Source organism: Nyctereutes procyonoides, unplaced genomic scaffold (genome assembly GCF_905146905.1).
Source record: "Nyctereutes procyonoides isolate TBG_1078 unplaced genomic scaffold, NYPRO_anot_genome, whole genome shotgun sequence".
In the NCBI taxonomy this organism is placed as follows: Eukaryota; Metazoa; Chordata; class Mammalia; order Carnivora; family Canidae; genus Nyctereutes; species Nyctereutes procyonoides.
Genome location: NW_026575120.1, coordinates 30,296,565 through 30,317,134, shown reverse-complemented (window position 1 = coordinate 30,317,134; position 20,570 = coordinate 30,296,565). Strand labels below are relative to the sequence as shown.

At 39.5% G+C, this 20,570-nt stretch overlaps 1 protein-coding gene across 1 annotated transcript; it reads right to left on the bottom strand.

Moving 5' to 3' along the window:
* Nucleotides 1-17,289: 17,289 nt before the first annotated feature.
* Nucleotides 17,290-19,334, bottom strand: LOC129515943 (profilin-2-like). The gene has a single exon (XM_055335190.1). It carries the CDS (start codon nucleotides 19,302-19,304, stop codon nucleotides 18,882-18,884), a length of 423 nt encoding a protein of 140 aa, XP_055191165.1. The 5' UTR covers nucleotides 19,305-19,334; the 3' UTR covers nucleotides 17,290-18,881.
* Between the last annotated feature and the right edge of the window lie 1,236 nt (nucleotides 19,335-20,570).

Here is a 20,570-nt window from a genome sequence, read left to right as displayed (position 1 = left end):
ACTTTTTAATATTTTCTAAGTTTTCTATCAACAAATACAAATTCTAGAATCAGAAAAATGAAATTATTTTAATTAAGTTATGTATCTATCTAGAGCAGAACTTATGTCCCATTAAACTGAAGGAGTTTGAGTTATTGCAATAAAAAGTTTGTAAAAGTGAGGTGACAAGAAAGAGTAATCAGGTAGACATAGTACCAGATATGCAAAGATATTATGAATTTACAATACGTAATTAATTCAATAAATATTTATTCAGTGCTGGACACTATTTTAGGAATCCAGAAGGAAGTGACAGATAAGATCCCTGTTCTCTCTTTTTCTTTTTTTTGATTTTAAAAAAAATTTTTTATTGCAGTTCAATTTGCCAACATAAGATCCCTGTTCTCATGAAAATAAATATTCTAGTGGGGAAGAAAGATAAAAAACAAATAAATTAATACGATGATTTGGGTAGCACTTAGGCTATGAAGAAACTAAAGGAGAATGTTATAATAGTGAGTATTGTTGGCAAGAAGCTATGTTAGCTAGAAACCTCCTTGAGAGCAGAGTATTTGAGCTGAGACTGGGATGAGGAGTGAGCCACTCAACCTTCTGTAGGGAGAGCATTCCAAGTGGAAGGAGCAGCAACTGCAAAGGCCAAGACAGGTATGAGCTTGGTAGAATCAGTGATTGGTGGGCTCAGATAGCAGAAATGGGTACGTGAAAAGTCAGAGCTAGTCCTGACAATAATGTGGATTTGCTGAATGTGTTGTAGTGACTTTCTTGTGGGGGAAAGAAAGTACGGCCTATAGAATATCACTGCCAAATTTTCAAATATGAAAATGCAATGCTAAAGAACATGCAGTTCTAAAATGGCATTAACATCACACAGAATGTCTGCTTGAGCATAAAATTCAGTTTCCCTTGTTTCTCTTAAGCTCTCACTTAGGTCACGTGCCTCATGCAAATGCAGTGCCATGGACATGCAAGACCCTTAGAGTTCAACAGTTTCAAGATGAAGATTCAAGGAACCCTACCTCATCGTGTCCTGATTAAGCCCTCTAAAATAAATGCATCGTATCCGCACTGATTCCAGGCAGCAGGTGCTGACGAATCAGATAGTCCAAGACTAGAGGTGGGCCAGAGGTCCAGCATAGAGACCATGTTGTATGTGTGGCTATGGATCTGGGAAGCCACCACTTTTGGAATGGCCACACAACAAGAGTGACTGAGTATGGGGCTAGACAGAGCTGCCTGGGTGCTTCTGCCCCAAAGAATTTAGACTCATTTTTAGAATGAGAGTAAGTTAAGCTTAAACAGCTTCAATGTGGAAGGTGACCAAAATCAGGGACCAGGAAATTTACAGCTCTCATTCCTCAGAATGTCCTTTTCAAGGACTGGGTCATGGTGGCAACAGCAGACTCAGACCTTGGCTGGCTAAGCTGAGAGGAGATGAGCCATTTTAGGAAGATGGTGAGTCAACTTGACCAAACAGAGACGTTTAGTTCAGATAAGGGAAGATCTGGACTTAACTCTACATTCTCATTTGTAAAAACTTAAGTCTTGTAAGATGTTTGAATTTCTTCTTTGTTCAGAATTATGTATCATTTATTTTTGTATTTAATTCTAACAGGATAACTTACTGTCATTGCCTTGGTTATGGAAACATGTATTGTTTGGACAAAACATAACCAAGACAAAAGTATGCTGGTTTTCATTTTATTAATCCCTACCTATGTGGATTCCTGTGCTAGGCATCAGTACCCATCTTTGGCAATACCTGAATTTTTGGCACATCCCTGGGTTGAAATGAATAGTCTCTGAAATGTTAACTTTGCAATCCTGAGTCTACAATAGAAAAGGCAAATACCACAAGGGAACTTTCAAGACTGGATGGATTAAGAGACAGAGATTTATTTTTTTATTTTAAAAAAATTTTATTGGAGTTCAATTTGCCAACATATAGCATAACACCCAGGGCTCATCCCGCCAAGTGTCCCCCTCAGTGCCCGTCACCCAGTATTCCCAACCCCCCTCCCACTTCCCCTTCCACTACCCATTATTCATTTCCCAGAGTTAGGTGTCTCTCATGTTTTAAGAGACAGAGATTTAGCTTGCAAAGTCGGCCACACTGAGTTGAGGTTGTAACACAACTAAAAACTTCTTGAAGGAAGACTTAAAATCTCACTGGACTATTATACAGCCATCTGCCTACAAGAGCATGCACCAGTAAATTGCCAGTGCTGATTATGATAACATGGAGACTGTATAAAGTCTGATCACATGCATCCAAAGTAACTTCCAAAAACATGTTCATAGCTGGAGGGAAATGGATTTTTTTATTCAAGAGACACACATCAGAATGTCTGCATTTATAACATTCCTGACTATCATAATTCTGAAGTGTTTTTCTTTGTATATACTTCGTAAAGAATACATATGGGATGAAAGAATCTTATTTTATAAAACTGAAAGGTTACTAGTTACTAGTGTATGGAACTCAGTAATTAACACCTACAATTCACTTTGTTGTGAATAGACTCACCCATTCCACAGTCTCTGAAGTAGTAATTCATGCTGCTGACTCTGGGAAGTAACCTGAGGAGCAGTATGAGGAAGAGAGATGACTGTACCCCCATGGCTTAACCCTCACAAAGCTCTGTGCTTCAATAGGAAACTCATTAATATCTTCCAATGCTCAAAGCCAATGGACTATGTCCTTTTTGTCCCTTTTTTCTTTATAGCTTTCCTTATGTGGTTTGTTTTCCCATCCAGTCCTGGGGGATAGAAGCAATTGAACTAAAGTTCTTTGGGAAAGATTCAAATGCTGAGACCTTGCAGTGACTCTGAATGATGATCTCAATGCGGCAAGACTCTCCGACGTAGATGGAAAGAGGCTGATTATTTCTGCTAAGTTTAGGGAAATTTACTAAGAGAAATAGAAGACAATTCAAATTTCCATGAGCTATGTTTTCATAAAACAAACTATCCAAGTCATCAATAAAAAGTCCTATAAATGTTAAGACTAACAAAAATATGTATCAATACATGCAACACATTTATATTTGTTCTTTGTGGCTTGGAGTATATTTCTTTTTCAAAGGTTATAGAAGTTTGTTTATTGTTTGTTCTTTCTTTGCTTTATTTGACACCATTTTTTTCAACCACAAATCGTTAAAATTGTTCTTGTGAAAAAAATAAGGTATTTTATGAAGTTTCATCTTACTTGCGATCCCCAGGCACCATATGGTAAAAATCCTGACCCATCTGTAATTTTTTCTACTAAATTTGGGGAGGGTCTAATTGCAGTGTGATGCTTTCTTTATTCTTCAAAACATGTGGCTATGTAATTCACTGTCTTTATGGGTAGGAGTAAATGTAATACAAATGTATGTTATAGGTATGCTGGTTTTGTTGCTGAAAGTAAATACTTGACTGGTATGCTATGTGACATCCTTACCAGAGGGCCCTACACGTGTTAACTGTAAGGGAGCAGGGTATGGAAAGGAGATGGGGAGAAAAAGAATACTAACAGTAAAAGCAAACTTTCTACTGTCTTATAGATTATTAAAGGCTTTTACATTATTTCACCTGATCAAACTACCCTATGAAGTTAGTTTTATTATGTTGCTTTGCAGATGTGGAAATAAAGCAGCAAGAGGTTATATGACTTCCCAAGGCTGCATAGACTGTAGGTGGAGAACCTGGATGCCCATCAGGGCTTTAGGACTATAATTTTTAGAAAAACTAAGGATGGACATGCACGGTGTGATAAGAACAGGAGTTCCGTTTATTAAAGTCTTGGGTTCAAATACACCTAATTGAGTAGACGTGTTTCAGAAAAGGCTCAAAACCAAGGAGTATTTACCAAGGTAAATTTGTTCACAGAATTTTCAGAATGAAAGATCAGGGCATACCTTCATCCTCCATAGTTCAGGCTTGAGGATTAGATCTAGAATGACCTCTCAGGAAGAAACTTTTTTCTTTTTCTTTTTTCTTTTTTCTTTTTCTTTTTTTTTTTAAATAGCTGAGAGTCAGAAGAGGTGTCTCTATGCCAGCAAGGGACAGAACGATGGAGTGAGGAAGGAAAACTGAAAATGCCTGTGAAAGTCATTGTGCTCACATTAGGCATTGACATCTTGAGTGGGAAAATTTTTTGTTGTTGTAGAGAACGGTCTTGCACATTGCAGGGGGCTTAGCAATATCCCTGGCCTCTACCCAACAGACATTGGTAGCATCACACCAACTATTCCCACCTGAGACTACCAAGTGTCTCCAGACATTGCTGATGTTCCCTAAGTGGCCAAGCCAACCTTGTTGAGAACCATTATTTAAAATCAAGCAAGCTGAATCAGGTAACCAAGATTTAAACTTAAAGTTAACCAACCTGCATAAGGGTTGCATCTCAATGTTTATTTTCCCCCCTCACACTATTATAAAGTATTTTTAAAGCAATATGATCAACTTGCCAAATGTATGCTTCTTGGGCAACCTTCTACAGATGTGTAGTATCAGGGAAAAATAAAAGGGAAATTATGGCCTTAAGGTAAAAGACTAGAGAAAAATGCTAGATTCTTGAGATAATGGAAGTAGAATACTATCCAGAGCAGAAATTTCCTGAGTCTCTTCTTTTCGTATCAATTTTAAGCTGTTGGTAGGCATGTAAAATGGTATAATCTTTTTTGGAGGACCATCTAGCCTTGACCTTGGTGTCAGAGGCTCCTTTTCTGGTGTGTGGGGGAGCTTCTACTAGATGTCAAGTTTACTGATGCTGAATCACAAAGGCTCACAGCCATCTATTCTGAAGTTTCTGATGAAAGAAACTCTCATGACTCTCTCTTAGAAAAATAAAATTAAAATACCACAAGCCATAAAAATTTGAACTTCTTCCAAGGAGGTCATAAATAGAGACATCTTACTTTTTATAGGGCAAGAGTGCTATAATATCAAGGCATCTGAGTGTTGAAAGGGTACAAGTCTTGGTGGAGAATATAATGTGCAATTAATGATTTTCTGGAAAAGGAAAATCCATTGGTGAAAAAATAAAGCACAAATAATCAGTCAGACAATTAGTATTTTGACCAATCTTTCACTTTAGCTGCAAGACTATCATTTCAACTGAGAAAGACATTTAATGAGAGATATAAATTCTTGAGAGAGCTTCCCTGCGGGAAATTACTGAATATTTAATGCTTGAATTAAAAAATCATGCTCATCACAGAGAAATCGCTAATGACCACTTTAGTGGACATTTGCCTTCAAAAGTTATTTTGTCTGTCCAGCGTTGGAATGCTCATCTTCTGTTTTGTGAATTTCCCTTCTAATGAATCTTGGGAAGAAGTAGGCCTATTTACAACCATAGAGGAAGGAAGTGCCAACTCCTTGCTTTTCTGGCCTCGGAGACCTGGCCTCCATCAGTTACATGTGCCAGCCAAGAGCCCAGAACCAGCAATGTGGGGCCTATGAGACTCTATGGTGGTGACAGCTGAAGGAGACTCAGTTCCTTAGGGTGGATGGCCTTCTGTAGTGTCTAGGACTGGGGCTGTTGGTGGTGCAGGCCATCATATCTGAGGCTCAGAGGTGACAGTGCGGCAGTGGGGACAGCAGGGGCAGGAGTCTCACCAGACAGGCTCTGCCTCATGATTCTGGGTGGTATTATTGGCCACACAGCCCCATGCCAGTTTTTTCATCCTTCTAGTGATTCTGGGAGCCACTCTTTATGTTTTTAATAATGTCATTTTCTGCGTAAGTCAGCTGAAGTTGGTTTTTCTTGCCTGCAACTAAGATTGATTGGAGAGCGATCCAATCATTAACCTATAAGAACCACATCAACAGCAATAAACACAGAAAATTTGTTTTCAATACAAAATTTGGTAGAAGTAGCAGTAACAACAATAACAGTTAACATTTCTTTAGTGTTTACTCCATGCCAAGCACTGTTCTAAGACTGCCACATTTATGGAATCCTGACATCAATCCATGAAACAAACTAAGGCACAGGGAAGTTACCTACACAACTGGAAAAATGCAGTATTGGGATTTGAATCCAAGTAGTATGGTGCAGAGCCCATGCTTTTAATAGTTATCAAGTAAAGACCTGTCCAATCTGCTAAGGAGCTTCCTTTTTTCACTGTTCTTTTAATTTTTCATATTTCTTCAGGGACAGAACTTCTGTTTCTTCCTTGATAATTTCTAATGCCAGAAGCTTTACCTTCCTTGATAATTTCTAATGCCAGAAGCTTTACCTTCCAGAGTGAGGAATAAAAGTGCTGCAAGTGGCACAGCTACTCAGGGAGAATAGAGTCTTCATTTATCCGCTCATCCGTCCATTCAACTAATAGTTAATAACCAACCAACTGTGGAAGATGGACCCCTAAAATGGCCCTGCGTGATCTCTGCCTCCTCCTGGTTTTCATACACTTGAGAAATCCTCTCCCTTCAAGGGTAGGTTGGTCTAGAGACTTGCGTACAAAAAAAAAAAAAAAAAAAAGCAAAGGCAATGAGCTGTCATTTCCACTATTTCTTTACAGAAGTTTGCAACTTATGTCTTGGTAACAAAATCTCTCTGTTTCCTTCTTGGCTTGCATGCTTTGATAAAGCAAGCTGTCATGGAATAAGCTGCCATGTTGTTGCTACACAGCAAGGAACCGAGGGCAGCTTCCAGTCAACAGCCAGCCAGGACAGACCCTCATTCTAGTGGCCCTTAGAGAACTGAACTCTGCCAACAACCATGCAAGCTTAGAAACAGATCCCTCCCCAGTCAGGTTTTTGGATGAGACCCCAGCCCTGCCAACATCTTGACTGCAGACCTATGAGACACACTGAAGCAAAGCTCCCAACTAAACCATGCCCAGGATTCCTGATGCCCAGAAACTGTGGTATAATAAATGTGTGTTTTTGTAAGCTGCTGAATTTGTGATAATCAGTACAAGCAAGACCTTTGTCCAGCACTTTTTGTGGGGAGACCAGAACCCTGGCCCTCATGGAAATATAATAGAAATGAACATGATGATGTCAGGTAGTTATGAGTTTACTGAGAAAAAGAAAATATGGTGATGTTATAGAGCTGTTCTGCAATAGGATAGCCCCTATCTGCACACAGGACTAATCACATTAAAATAAATTAAAATGAAATCAAATGAAAATTTCAGTTCCTTAGCTGCAGTAGCTGCATTTCAAGTGCTCAATAGCCACATGTGGCTTGGCTCATTGGCTACTTTGTTGAACAACACCGATCGTAGAACATTTTTAACATTTCCATCACAGAGGTTCTACTGGGCAGAGCTGTTGTAGAGAATTAGGAGTGGAATGAAAGACTTTAAAACTAGAAGCTAGCGGGACGCCTGGGTGGCTCAGCAGTTGAGCATCTGCCTTTGGCCCAGGGCGTGATCTTGGAGTCCCAGGATCGAGTTCTATATCGGGCTCCCTGTGTGGAGCCTGCTTCTCCCTCTGCCTGTGTCTCTGCCTCTCTCTCTATCTCTCATGAATAAATAAATAAAATCTTTTAAAAAAATAAAACTAGAAGCTAGGGAAGGCACCGAGAGAAGTACTTGAGACATGTCCTGGAGGACAGATGAAAGTCAGACCCACAAAGACCAGAGGGCAGGGCTTGAAGCAGAGGAACAAGCCACATGAAGCCCTTTGGGTGAAAACTGTTGGCAGTGTGGCAGGAGCTTAGTGATACAGGAGAAGAGGAAGAGTAAGTGATGTAGGAGAGGGAAACTATGGGGCCGGATGATTTGGGGTCTCACGCGCCAGGGTCAGGGGTCTAAATTGTATACTAAGTGCAGCGTGAAGCACTGGAGGTTTTAAGCAGAGGAGTAACATGATGTGATTTATGCTCATGTCTTCAACAGATCATTGTGGCTTGTGTGTGGAGAATTGATTATTAGGATAACAAACATCTGGGGAAAAGGCAGACAATTTGGGAGACTGTTCCAGTAGCTCAGGTAGCCCAGGAGACTATAGACTGACCCTGGGAGAGGGATGGCTGTTGAGACAGAGAAATAGATAAGGGATCTGCTTTGGATGGCCAGCTGACAGGACTTCATGGATTGGATGGAGGAGGACAGGAGAAGGGGAAGGCTCAAGGACTTTATCTACAATTTTGATTTGAATGAAAGGTTGGATGGTGGTAGGGATGGGGAGGTCTGGGAAAGAAGACATTTGGAAGGCAAAAATGTATGGTTATCTTCTGACCATATTAAATTTGGACACCCAAGTGGTGAGGTAACGTGGGCTGTTAGGTATGTACCTGGAGTTCTGTGAAATCGGAGCTGGAGATATAAACTGGAGTTACAAGCATACAAATGCTCCATAAAGCCATGAGACTGAAGCAGAATATGAAGGAAAGCATGAGAGAGGACTGATCCCCCAGGGCGCACCAACATTTGAAGAGAGGAAGAAAACAGAAGAACATGGTGTGTATCATACCGTCCATTTCAACCTTTCTTTTCTTTATTCCACAAAGAACTGGATCAGTAGTAATCTGATGAATTCCTAAGATGGGAACCAACTAGGCTTCCATCTAGCAGTACCTACCTGTTCTTTAAAACGAAACAAAACAAAACAAAACAAAACAAAACTAGTGGCTAGAAATGGTCGTGGGAGGAGGAGGAATTAAATCATAGGAAAGATCCAAACCATTTACTAGGTTCACCTCTCTGGTCTCATCTTCTGTCCCTCTATCCCTGCCTTATCAGGCTCTAGGCACTGTGGCCCTTCGGGCCCTCAATCTTGCTAATCTTCCCCACCTCAGGACCTTTGCACATCCTCTTTTATCTGGCTGCCTCCTATCCCACCCCTTGTTGGGCCACTATCTACAGTAAATCTCCCTTGTTTTTCTATCTCAGCAATTTTTTTGTTTCCTATACAGTACTTAAAATTTACATTATTTTATGGGGCTCTTGAGTGGCTCAGTCGGTTGAGCATTCAATTCTTTTTTAAAAAATCTTTATTTTTTTAAAAAGATTTTATTTATTTATTTATGAGAGAGAGAGAGAGAGAGAGAGAGAGAGAGGCAGAGACACAGGCAGAGGGAGAAGCAGGCTCCATGCAGGGAGCCTGATGTGGGATTTGATCCTGGGTCTCCAGGATCATGTCCTGGGCTGAAGGCAGGCACTTAACTGCTGAGCCACCCAGGGATCCCAAGCATTCAACTCTTGATCTCAGCTTGGGTCATGAGTTAGGGCCCCACACTGGGCTCCATGCTGGGCATGAAGCTCACTTAAACAAAAACAACAATAAAAAACCCCAAACAACAACAACAACAACAACAACAATTTACATTATTTTACTTTTTAGCTGCCTCTCCTGATAGAATATAATCTTATGATCTTCATACATGAAAAAAATCTATTTATGTCTTTTAAACCTATGTATCATCAGTGCTTGGGGATATTTACTTGTTGGATAATATCCTCAGTGTCTAGGGGCACTTGTTGGATGAATGAATTTATTTACTGAGTGTTAGACACTAAAAGTTGCTTATGAGGTCTTATCTTATTTAAGCCACTCAAATCATAGTGTACATATTTTTATTCTTATTTTTACAAAGGCTAAGAAGGGTTGAGAAATTTAGTAGAAATCAGAGTAACAAGTATAAGGGCAGCATCTGACACCAGATCCAGGTATTCTAAAGTAGCAGGAATACGGACAACCAGGGGAAGCAGAAGCTAGAGCAATATGTCTAAGAGTACAACTCAAACGCCCTCCCAGGAGGACTGCTGATTTAAACAGAATCAGGGCCTGGGGTGAGTTTCAAAGAGGCAGCTTCATGTTGGTGGAAGAAGGAGATGTGGATGGTCCTGTTGAGTAGAGCCGTTCAAAGCTGAGAAGTGGAAGATGAGGAACCAAGCCTTTCCCCAGAAACGAGGCACAAAGGAACCAGACAAGCAAGTCAGTTCTAGTTCACAGACTATGGGGACAAGCAGACTCCTTCCTGTCCCCTGGAAAAAAATGGAGGAACTGCAGATGTTAAGAATTCTGGTAGACAGGCCCATGATTTTTAGGGGACACATTCATATCTCATGTATTTATATCATGTTTCCTATCACATATTTATGAGTTTATTTGATTTGTGTTTGTCACTATAGATTCCATAGCAGGCTGTTTGTTGTTTGCTTTGTTCAGGTTTGTATTCCAATGCCTGGCATAACAGCTCTAGCAGAGACCTAGAATTAAACATTATTAAAATAAATGTTTAATGAATGAATAAAACAAAAGAATGGTAGTAACAGTAATAGGAAAGACATCGGGCAGACGCTATGCACCAGGCATTTTTTAAGCATTTTTCACAATGCAAGAACTCCATGACTTCTTGCAATAACTCGGAGGTAAGTACAGTTATTTCCCATATTTTACAGATGAAGAAACTGAGACACAGGTTAAGGAAATCACCCAAGGTCACACAGCTCGTAAGTGGCAGAATTGGGAATGCAAACCTGTCCTAAGGATAATGCTTTTAGCACTTTGTTACATCACCTCTATATGAATGAACTTGTGCACAAATAATTGTTGGAAGGACCACCCAGCATCTCTGCTTTTGAACAGGGAGTGTGCTAGGACTATTGTCACAGCTAGCTTTTTCTGTTGATGATGAGGATTGCTGATATTCTGTTTACTGCCCCTTCATTACTCCCATGAAGGTAGTGATTTGACCTTCAAAGGACTGGATGCACAAAGCAAACAGCTGGACACAGCTAAAAGAGGATAAAATCTGGCAGGAGGGGCACCCTGCAAATAGCAGCAGTCTTCAGCTCAAGAACTTCTTAGAATAGGGACACCTGGGTGGCTCTGTGGCTGAGCATCTGCCTCTGGCTCAGGTCATGACCCTAGGGTCCTGGGATCGAGTTCCCCATCCGGCTCCCAGGGAGCATCCTTCTCCCTCTGCCTATTCTGCCTATGTCTCTGGCTCTCTCTGTGTCTCTCATGAAAAATAATAATAAAAAGAACTTCTTAGAATATAGTTCAGGAGCAGTGTGAAGGAAGAGGAAATGCACATGACACATGTACCATGTGAGTCACACACTGGAACAGAGAAGGACCCTGAAGGTATAAATTGAACATCATAATTGAACAGAATTTCCTTTTTTTTTTTTTAGCATTTCCTAATCATGCCTTTCTCCCCCACAACCCAGACTTAGAGATAAGGAGATACAGCATGAAAGAAACTCAATTATAAGTTAGCATCAAGATGAACACATATGCATTTTATTTCTTGGGTATGAGAAAGTAAGTCTAGATTAAAAAAAATCTACATTTAATAATGTTATAACACCAGGATATATTTAATTGTATATAGAAATAATATAAAATGTGATGGATCCTCTTACTTCAGTAGTAGACTGTTGTGTTTTTCATTATGGTTTATGAATACTGATAGAGTTTAAGGTCTAATGCCTTTAACAATTCTTTTTCCTTTTCCCATGACTATGCTCCCATTCTATAATCTATCAGTTATACTTAGAGTTTTACCTGACAAAACTCCATTTAAAACAAAATAATTTAGTCCTCCATATTACTCTGAAATGTAAACTGAAAATAAATATTTCTTAAAAAGCAATTACATATTTCTGTGCTTATTACTTGCTCCACATGTATCATGAAAGTTGAGTGCTTTATGTTAGAGAGGTAACAGGGAATCATTGTTGGCTACATTCATTGTTCTCTGTGTTTGTTAGAACAAGTAAAATGAAGTGGTAAGGAAATTCGAGCTTCAGCATTTTCATTGTATGCTTGACAAACTATGAAAATTAACATTTGAAAATTCCTTCACTCTGTTGACATCTTGTGGAAATATGAAAATATTCCAGATGGCTACATCTATGGGGAAAGTGGAAATCATATCCACAAACGCAAAGCATAACAGTGATTCTAATGTAGGTACAAGATTTTGAGAATTATTTTTTACATACATTATTCTCATTTAATAATTATAAGCAACTCTAGGAAATTGATAATATTACTATTTTCTTTTTTTATTTTTTAAAGATTTTATTTATTTATTCATGAGAGACACAGAGAGAGAGAGGCCGAGACATAGGCAGAGGGAGAAGAAGGCTCCATGCAGGGAGCCCAACGTAGCACTTGATCCTGGGTCTCCAGGATCACGTCCTGAGCCGAAGGCAGGTGCTTAACTGCTGACCCACCCAGGCGTCCCTACTATTTTCATTTTAGGCTTGAGAGAATAGATTCCAGGGAAGAACTTACCCACAATAGTGGATGGTGAGATTATAATTAGAACTCTGTTTTCTAACTTCCAACTCTGCAATTTTCATCACATGAAGCTGTCTTCCTAATGGGGGATAAAGAGCTGATGGATTTGGATCTTAACATCGGGTTGAAGATGATTTCAGGATTTTCAAAAATAAGTATTTAGGAAATAGGTGTACACATTTGGTTTGATGTTTAAGAACATTGTCAGAAGTGAAATGAGTTCTCAGACCAGGTACTTTTTATGCTTTCCACGTAGAAGACATAGAGCCATAATTCAGATCCTTCCTTCCTCAGGGAGAAGCATTCTCTGTGGAGTGTGGTGCTTTGCATAAAGTCTGGAGGCAGACCTGGGACCCAATCTCAGTTCTGTCCTCCTACCTAAGCCACTTTGGACAAATGAATTCACTTTTTTAAAACCCAGTTTCGTTTGCAGAACATGGATGAATAAAATACAAGTATGAAAAGGTTATTTATGAAGGTAAAATAGTTTCTGCAAGATACCCAACAAATTTCAGTAAGTACATTATTAGCTATTATCTTAATGTCCCATCTTAATGTCCCATGTTTGAGGGCTAAAATGTCTCCAAACAGAGTAAATGGAGTGTGTGTGAAATATTTTAATAGCTTACACATTAGGATAGGATCTCAGTAAAACTGAACATGGCCCAAGTCCAAATGGGGAGAGGTATTAGGACTGTGACTTCTAAATTTTCTGAAGATATTAATTAAAATATTTTGTTCCAATACTCACATATGTGACTTATTTTTGACCAAAGCGTATGTCACTGTGAGCCTCCGAAACTCTCCCCTGACACGCTGACAATAAGGTGAGTACGTGGTTGGTTTCCAGCTGAGAAGATGCAGAGGACAATTCAAGTAAGGTGTTGGAAGTGAGTATGAAATTCTGGGCATTTGCCAATATGGACTTCTTGGCATTAATCTGGGACCGTTTTGAGTGACTGCCGAACCGCTGAAAGTATCATAAAGAGTTCCAGCCAGATAGAGGGCAATTGATTAGCTTCCACCATGGTTCATTAGCTGAACCTAGATTTAGGAAATGGACATTATCTGGAAATTGTTGCAGTGGGTATTTTTTTACTCACTAATTTGCATAAACACATTCATATATTATTTATTAATAGAATTTACATTGTTGATTCCATGGTGGGTTTCTTGGTGTGCTTATTATTTGAGCCCAAAGACCCCTTATAGTTCTATCTCTAGGTATTGGAGAATATGTGCCTCATGACAACATAGTATCTCCCAGAGAGCACTGACCTTTAAGTATTCACTGACCCATTTAAACCCATTTAACCCTGAGCCTGAGCCCTGGGACTTGGGTAGAGGGGGTAGTGTTTGGAATTTTTGGGTTGATTTGTATTGTTATCATATGCATGAAACGTTTTGATTTTTGCTTCTCTAAACAAACTAATTCTTTAGCCTGGAGAACTGGCTACACTGAACAAGCCTCCCATAGGTTGAAATGGCACAAAAAGCAGTTTTTCTTTTAGTTGCTCAGAGTGAGTCTTCTTTATTCTCTCTGTAGGTAAAATATGTGTCCTGGGAAATGGACATACTTTGCACCATTCTCATTGCTTGACAGATTCAGCTGAAAAGTGTCACATTTGGCATCACATGTTAGGGTCTGGCTGGGATTTGAGGATGTCAAGAGAAACTATAGCATACAGAATATGGCTGAAAAGTGGAGGATATTTAGGTTGGAAAAGGGAACTGGGGTTATGATCACTGTCCTTAAGCAATTGCCATATAATTCTTTATATAGATAGATGCTGTGATTTCACAATCTTTAAAAACAATCTCTTGGGAAACCTGGGTAGCTCAGTGGTTGAGCGTCTACCTTTGGCTTCGGTCGTGATCCCGGGGTCCTGAGATCGAGTGCTGCACAGGAAGCCTGCTTCTCTCTCTGCTTATGTCTCTGCCTTTCTCTCTGTGTCCTTCTTTAATAAGTAAATAAAATCTTTAAAAATATATAAAAAACAATTTTTCTAAAAAGATGCCCTGAGAGCTCACTGTGTGGCACAAGTCCTGCCTCCTCTCTGGGCTCTAGACCCCTAATCTGCCAAATGAGAGAGTTGGACACTAGATCAGTAATGTACATGCTTTGGCCCTTGGGCTGCTTCTAGCCCAAAATATTAAGAAGAAAGTTTAGAAGCTGCCACCACGTTTTACCTCTTGAGTATGTTCAGAGGTTGATGTTCTAGTGGTCCATAAAGCAATACCAATCTTCTTCTTTTATACTGACAGCATTCATTCAAGTGGATAATCCAAGTTGTAAAAATTCTTTTCTCCCATAAGACGCAATAATATAATTTTCATTCGGAAGGAAAACAGCAGCGCAATCTGAAAAAAATCTTAATTTTTTTAATTGGTCCTTGAACAAAACCATTTGACTACCACTGAACTAGGTGATGTTTATGACGTCCAAATCTTGAATATTGTTCCTAATTCCCTCATCCCTCTTAGAATAATAAATTCTAAGACCGGAAATCTGAAATAATTGGCATAGAAAGCTTGTCCCACTAGATTGATTAGCCTTTTTTTCCCCCTCAAAATAGAGCAGTGGCTGGATCTCAGCAGAGGCTATGGAAGAAACAGAGGCAATTTCTCTTCTAGTTGCAGGAGGGAATACATCCCCTAGGGCACAGAGAGCAAACCACCTTGAATGTGTACTCAGACTCTTTTCCAAAGTACTTACTTTCTCAGCAAGTAGAATCACCTCCTCTTCAAATGGATGTCCTGGTAATAATAGCTTTTACTCAGGAAGCGACGATTTTTTCTTGTGGAAGCAGCTAAAAATTAGACACTAGATTCTAAGTTCCCTGAGAATGAAGTCCTCCCTACTGTATCCCTGAAAAGTAACGGGATTTGATAGTTAGCAGGAACTCAATCATATTTTGGTGAGTGAGTTAAATGAATCCAATGAACAACTGAGTGGATCATTTTTTATCTTTTCCCATCTAGACTTCTAATGGTGAGAGAGCCCCCTGCTGGAAGAATGGATATTATATACGCTCTGTAGCTATGGAATATGTGCTGAAAATATTTCAGTTAGTCCCTTCTGTTTATAGATCAGGTCACAGAAAAAGGGTGGCACCTTATTGGACAGAATATTGCAGAAATCTCTACAAAGAATCACTGGGTATAACAGGATTCCGTTTGCAGAGATTGGATATGTTAGAGATCAAACAATGGACTTCAGAACAGCTTCATATACCCAAATTTCTGATATGATCTTACAAGCCTATAACTTGTTATATGAGTAATAAAAGCAGCAGTAAGCATCATTGTCAAGTGAAATCCATAAATTATATATTACTATGAAATATTTTTATATATTAATATATTAATATATTATTATATATTACATATGATATATGTATCATATATACATGTACATATTACATATATAATATGTAATATTATTGAATATTAAGAACATGTATTGGGGCAGCCCGGGTGGCTCAGCGGTTTAGTGCCTGCCTTCGGCCCAGGGTGTGATCCTGGAGTCCCGGGATCGAGTCCCACATCGGGCTCCCTGCATGGAGCCTGCTTCTCCCTCTGCCTGTGTCTCTGCCTCTCTCTCTCTCTCTCTCTGTGTCTCTCATGAATAAAGAAATAAAATCTTAAAAAAAGAACATATATTAATAATATATTAATTATTATGTTAATATATTAATGAATATAGATTAACATCGTATATATTATGTGTAAAATAGTATATATTATACATAACATTATATATATTTTACATTCATGCATATATTATACACACAACATTGTATATTATATATAATCTAACATATATGTAATATTGCATATTAATAATTGATATATAAACATGTATAATATAAACAGATATAATTTATAGATGAATATTTAAATGTTTAAATTAAAAATATTTATATATAAATTGTAAATATATAAATATATATAAATCATAAATATTTAAATATATAAATATATATAAATTCATGAAAATTACTAGGGACTACTTTTTCGCAGAATCAGGATGAAATGTTAACAGTTTTTCTTTTCATTACTCAAAATGAAAACCAGCAACACTCCTTAGGCGTGCAGTGTAGCACATGCATGCTTGCGCACCCTTTGGCGCACCTGTCTTCTCCTGGGTTCGGGTCCACGCTCACTTCCACCCACGGGTCTGTAACCGGGGCTGCCAACCAGGACAGCTCTCGGTTCTTTAAACTGTTAGGAAAACTTCCTCTTTCATCAGAAACCCACAGGAAGAGGCCTTTACCAGCCACCAGGCGCCTACCCTGGGGGGTTTTCAAAGTGGCTTGCATATTGGAATTACCTGAGGAACATTTATGAATCCTGATGCTTCCCTCCCTCGAGAACAGAAGGAGCAGTGCCTAGCTGGCTCAGTGGTAGAGCCATGCATGGGCTTTTGACCTCAGGGTTATAAGTTCCAGCTTCATATTGGGTGTAGAGATTACTTAAAAAATAAAATCTTAAAGAAAAAAGAGAGCAGAAGGAGAGGAAACATGAAGGGAGTAAGGCAAGAAATAAAACAGGAGAGGTAGGGAGACTCCCATTGCTCCATGGTGAGCTCTCTACTCTCATCAGTTGGATGTCAATCATCAGAAGGATCCCAAATGAGTACGCTAAGTCCCTGCCTTCATAGAGCTCACCCTGTGGTTAAGGTGGGGAACTGAGAGAGAGAATATACACATAAAGTGATATCACATAGTGATGAGTGATCTGAAAAGTACAGGGCGATGGGATGGAAAGTGATTGATTGGTACGTTAGCCAGGGGACATACTGAGAAAAAATTTCCAGAGAATGTGACATGACATTTGAGCTGAGGCCCAAATAATGAGAAGTAGATGTGTGATGAGCCAGGAGATGTAGGAGTGTGGTGACCCTGAAGGACTGCCGAAGGTCTGGTGTGGTTGGCGTGCAGAGAAGGAAAGGATGAAATCTACTTTGCAGGGTTGTTTTAGGATTATATGAGCTAAATATATCAAATGGCTAGCACGGAGTACCCTCCTAAAAATGGCAAGTGGTTTGTATCATAGATTATCATTCATAATTTAAAAGAGTGAATCTGTTCTTTTTTTTTTTTTTTTGGTTGGAATAAATTTATTTCATCTGTCTGTAAACAAGGTGTTTAATAGTTATGGCATTTTTTTAAATGCATATTAAATCAGATGAGTTAGACTGTATCCCAGATGTAACAAAGTGCAGGGAAAGAAATGGACAAATCAGCAACAAGATTTGTTTTTAAATCTGTACATTATCCACAAGGCCCAAACAATAGAAGCAAATACTAGAATGTCCCTAAAGTAGTGCCATTCGAAAGAAACCTTTAATAGGTCAGTTAAAATCCATCTCACAATAGCAACAGTTCATTTTAACAATAGTATGGCACAGAACACATATGAAAAAAATTCATCACAAGACAGCCAAGTCCACAATAATGCAACTTCATATAAAAACTCAAGCTGCAAATAAAAATTGGTCCTATGAAGAACAAACTGGACACACTCCAGATGGTTATGTTGGGATACCTAATGTCCATAATGGCAGCCTTTTACAATTTTACTAAAGAGTAGAGCTGGTGTGCAAAGAAAAAGACAGGAACACAAATCTGAGCTATTGCAATGATGGAATGTCCCTGGGGATTCGATCTGTATGGTTACTGTAAGGTCATGGGAGGAAGTGCCTTTTGCTCTCGTTTTGCAGTTGCACTCTTCACATGTCCTATAGACAGAAGGTCTGTCGCTACTCAAGTGCAACAGCAATACTGAAAGCAAACTACTGTAGCTCTCAATAGCTCATCAACAAAAGGGATATTACTTGGTTAAATAAACCAGGCACTGCATAAAAGATGGAAGCAAACCAAATACTTATGTGCAAAGGGAAAGGGTGGGAAAAGAGGAGTGAAGGAAAGATGCATGCACTTTTTCCTCCCAACCATGCGCTACAAAAGGAAGACTAAATGAGCTAAGTAAATGCTCAAAGTGCTGAAAAGACATTGATCAAATTAGAGATTGTACAACCGGCACCTTGCTTAATATTAACTTATTTTAGTTATCAATATCCCATTAATTGCTAAGACAAAGTGATGCCCAACTTGGCATGCCCCCTCCCCCCAAATTTCAAGGTATCATGTAAATCATTATTGTGCTGCAATTATGTTGCCAGATAAGGGTTGGTTACATACAGTGGTTAACATACAAATGATCCATTGGGCAAACAGGAATCATGACATTAGAAAATAGGTAAAGAAAAATTAGCTACCATCTATAGTCTGGTAGCACTGTGACCGTAATTGGGGTGGTGATGAAGACAGTTGCTAGGTAGATGGGGAGAGGCTGCTTACACATCAGACCTCCTCAGGTATAAAGCGAGTTCATATGCTTTCTTGTTAAGTGTGCCTCCGTGGACACCTTCCTTTCCCATGACTATAACCAATGCTGGAGTACACAGGGAAACAAAACAAAAGTGAACAGAATTATTTAAGGGGGGGGGGAGGGCAGAAAGAAAGACACCTTTCCCCACCAACAGAGGGATACAAAGGAGACACAGGTTCATACCCCATCACCCTGCATTGCTAATAAAATTTCCAGAATTAAGACTCAAGCTTACAGCTAGGAAAGTTTAAGAGCAATTTTCCCCTAATACTTAACAGTCTGCCTAGCAGCTAGAACCCAGAGTCTCTCAAGTATTTTGCCATTGAGTATGCCTTCTTATTCAATCCGCCTCCATGGACCCCTTCTTTTCCCATTACAAAGACCAAGACTCTACCAGCTCTGCCGACAGCAACGTTGTACGTTGGCTCCCCACCTTGACTCTTTGTCCAGATGTCCATTGTGCAGTCACCGTCGACGTATAGGCTATCTCTGATCACCGAGCACTTCTTTGCGCCAAGAGTCAAACCGTTGGTAAAGAAACCTTCCCGGTCTTTTCCTACAATCATATCTATTTCTACTGGCGTGATGCTCTGGAAGACGCCCCCGGCCGTGGCTGCCCAGACGTATTTGGCGTCGCAGTAGCCGACAATGGCGGCCTCCTGGCAGCAGCCATCGCACATCAGGTTGTGCACGTAGCTCTGCCAACCGGCCATCTTCGAGCCCTTCGCACTGCAGCGGGGACGGCGAGGAGCAGCCGAGTGAATCTGTTCTAAATTAGGAAAGTTTTGTTGATCTCAGGTTCATTTCCTCTGGAAGTGAAGAGATACGCTAGCAAAATGACCATTTCAATTATCTGCTTTGTTCACATTCATTCTTTGTACAATTTTTCTCAATGATGTTTATGGTGTGTTTTCTTACTGATCCCATAGTACACATTAGTCATACAGTCACAGAATCTTATTTATTAAAGCTGATGATACTTTGGAGATCATCCTGCCTCATTCATTTTTCTGGTAAGCAAGGTGTGGCCCAAGGAAATGATGTGGTTTAAGATCAAGTTGTGGCAGAGATTGTATAAGATCCCAGGTCCCTGGACTCATAATTGTGTATTCGTTTTTATTATTCTTATTCCTTTCCTCTACTCATATGTGGTTAGAGTTGTATACAAGCCAGTGGTATTGCCAGCAACTTAAAGCTTTTTAGGATGATTATGTCATAGATGATGAGGGCACTGTTATGGACTGCATGTTTATACCCCCCTCCCCAAATTCATATATTGAAGCCCTAATCTCCAACATCATGGCATTTGGAGATGGGCCTTTGGGAGATAATTACACTTAGATAAGTTCATGAGGGTAAAGTCCTCATGACAAAATGCCCATGTAAGAAGAGACCAGAGATGTTGCACCCTTTCTCTCTGTCATGTCAGGACATAGCAAGGAGGTGGCCAACAAGAGAGCTCTCAGCAGAACCTGACCATGCTGGCACTTGATCTTGGACTTCCTTATGTCTTTTGTTTCAGCCACCCAGTCTCTGGTATTTTGTTACAGCAGGCCACGCAGGCTAAGACAGGCCTTCCTATTGTGATGTTTGGGATACGCTGTACTGTTGGATATTTAGTAGTGTGGGAGAAAGTAAAGTAGTAGGCTGGTTGCCCCAGAAAACCTGACTGATGAAATTAGGGGATATTTTTTCTTGGCCGAGTTTTTCCCACCTTGATAGTGAGGTGTCAATTTCAAAGGTGTCAGTTACACATGCCTTTAAAAGTCTGCTTTAAAACTGGTCACTACTGATTTTGTGATGTGTAGGCAAAAGCTGAAGATCCAAAAAAAAAAAAAAAAAACCAACCAACCAAACAAACAAACAAAAAACAACAACAACCTAATAATATGATGTTGGGGGAACTTGCAAGGTCTTTTAATGACTTGATCCATCCTGATGGAATACATCAATGTCAGAGAATAGATGTTGAGCTAGAT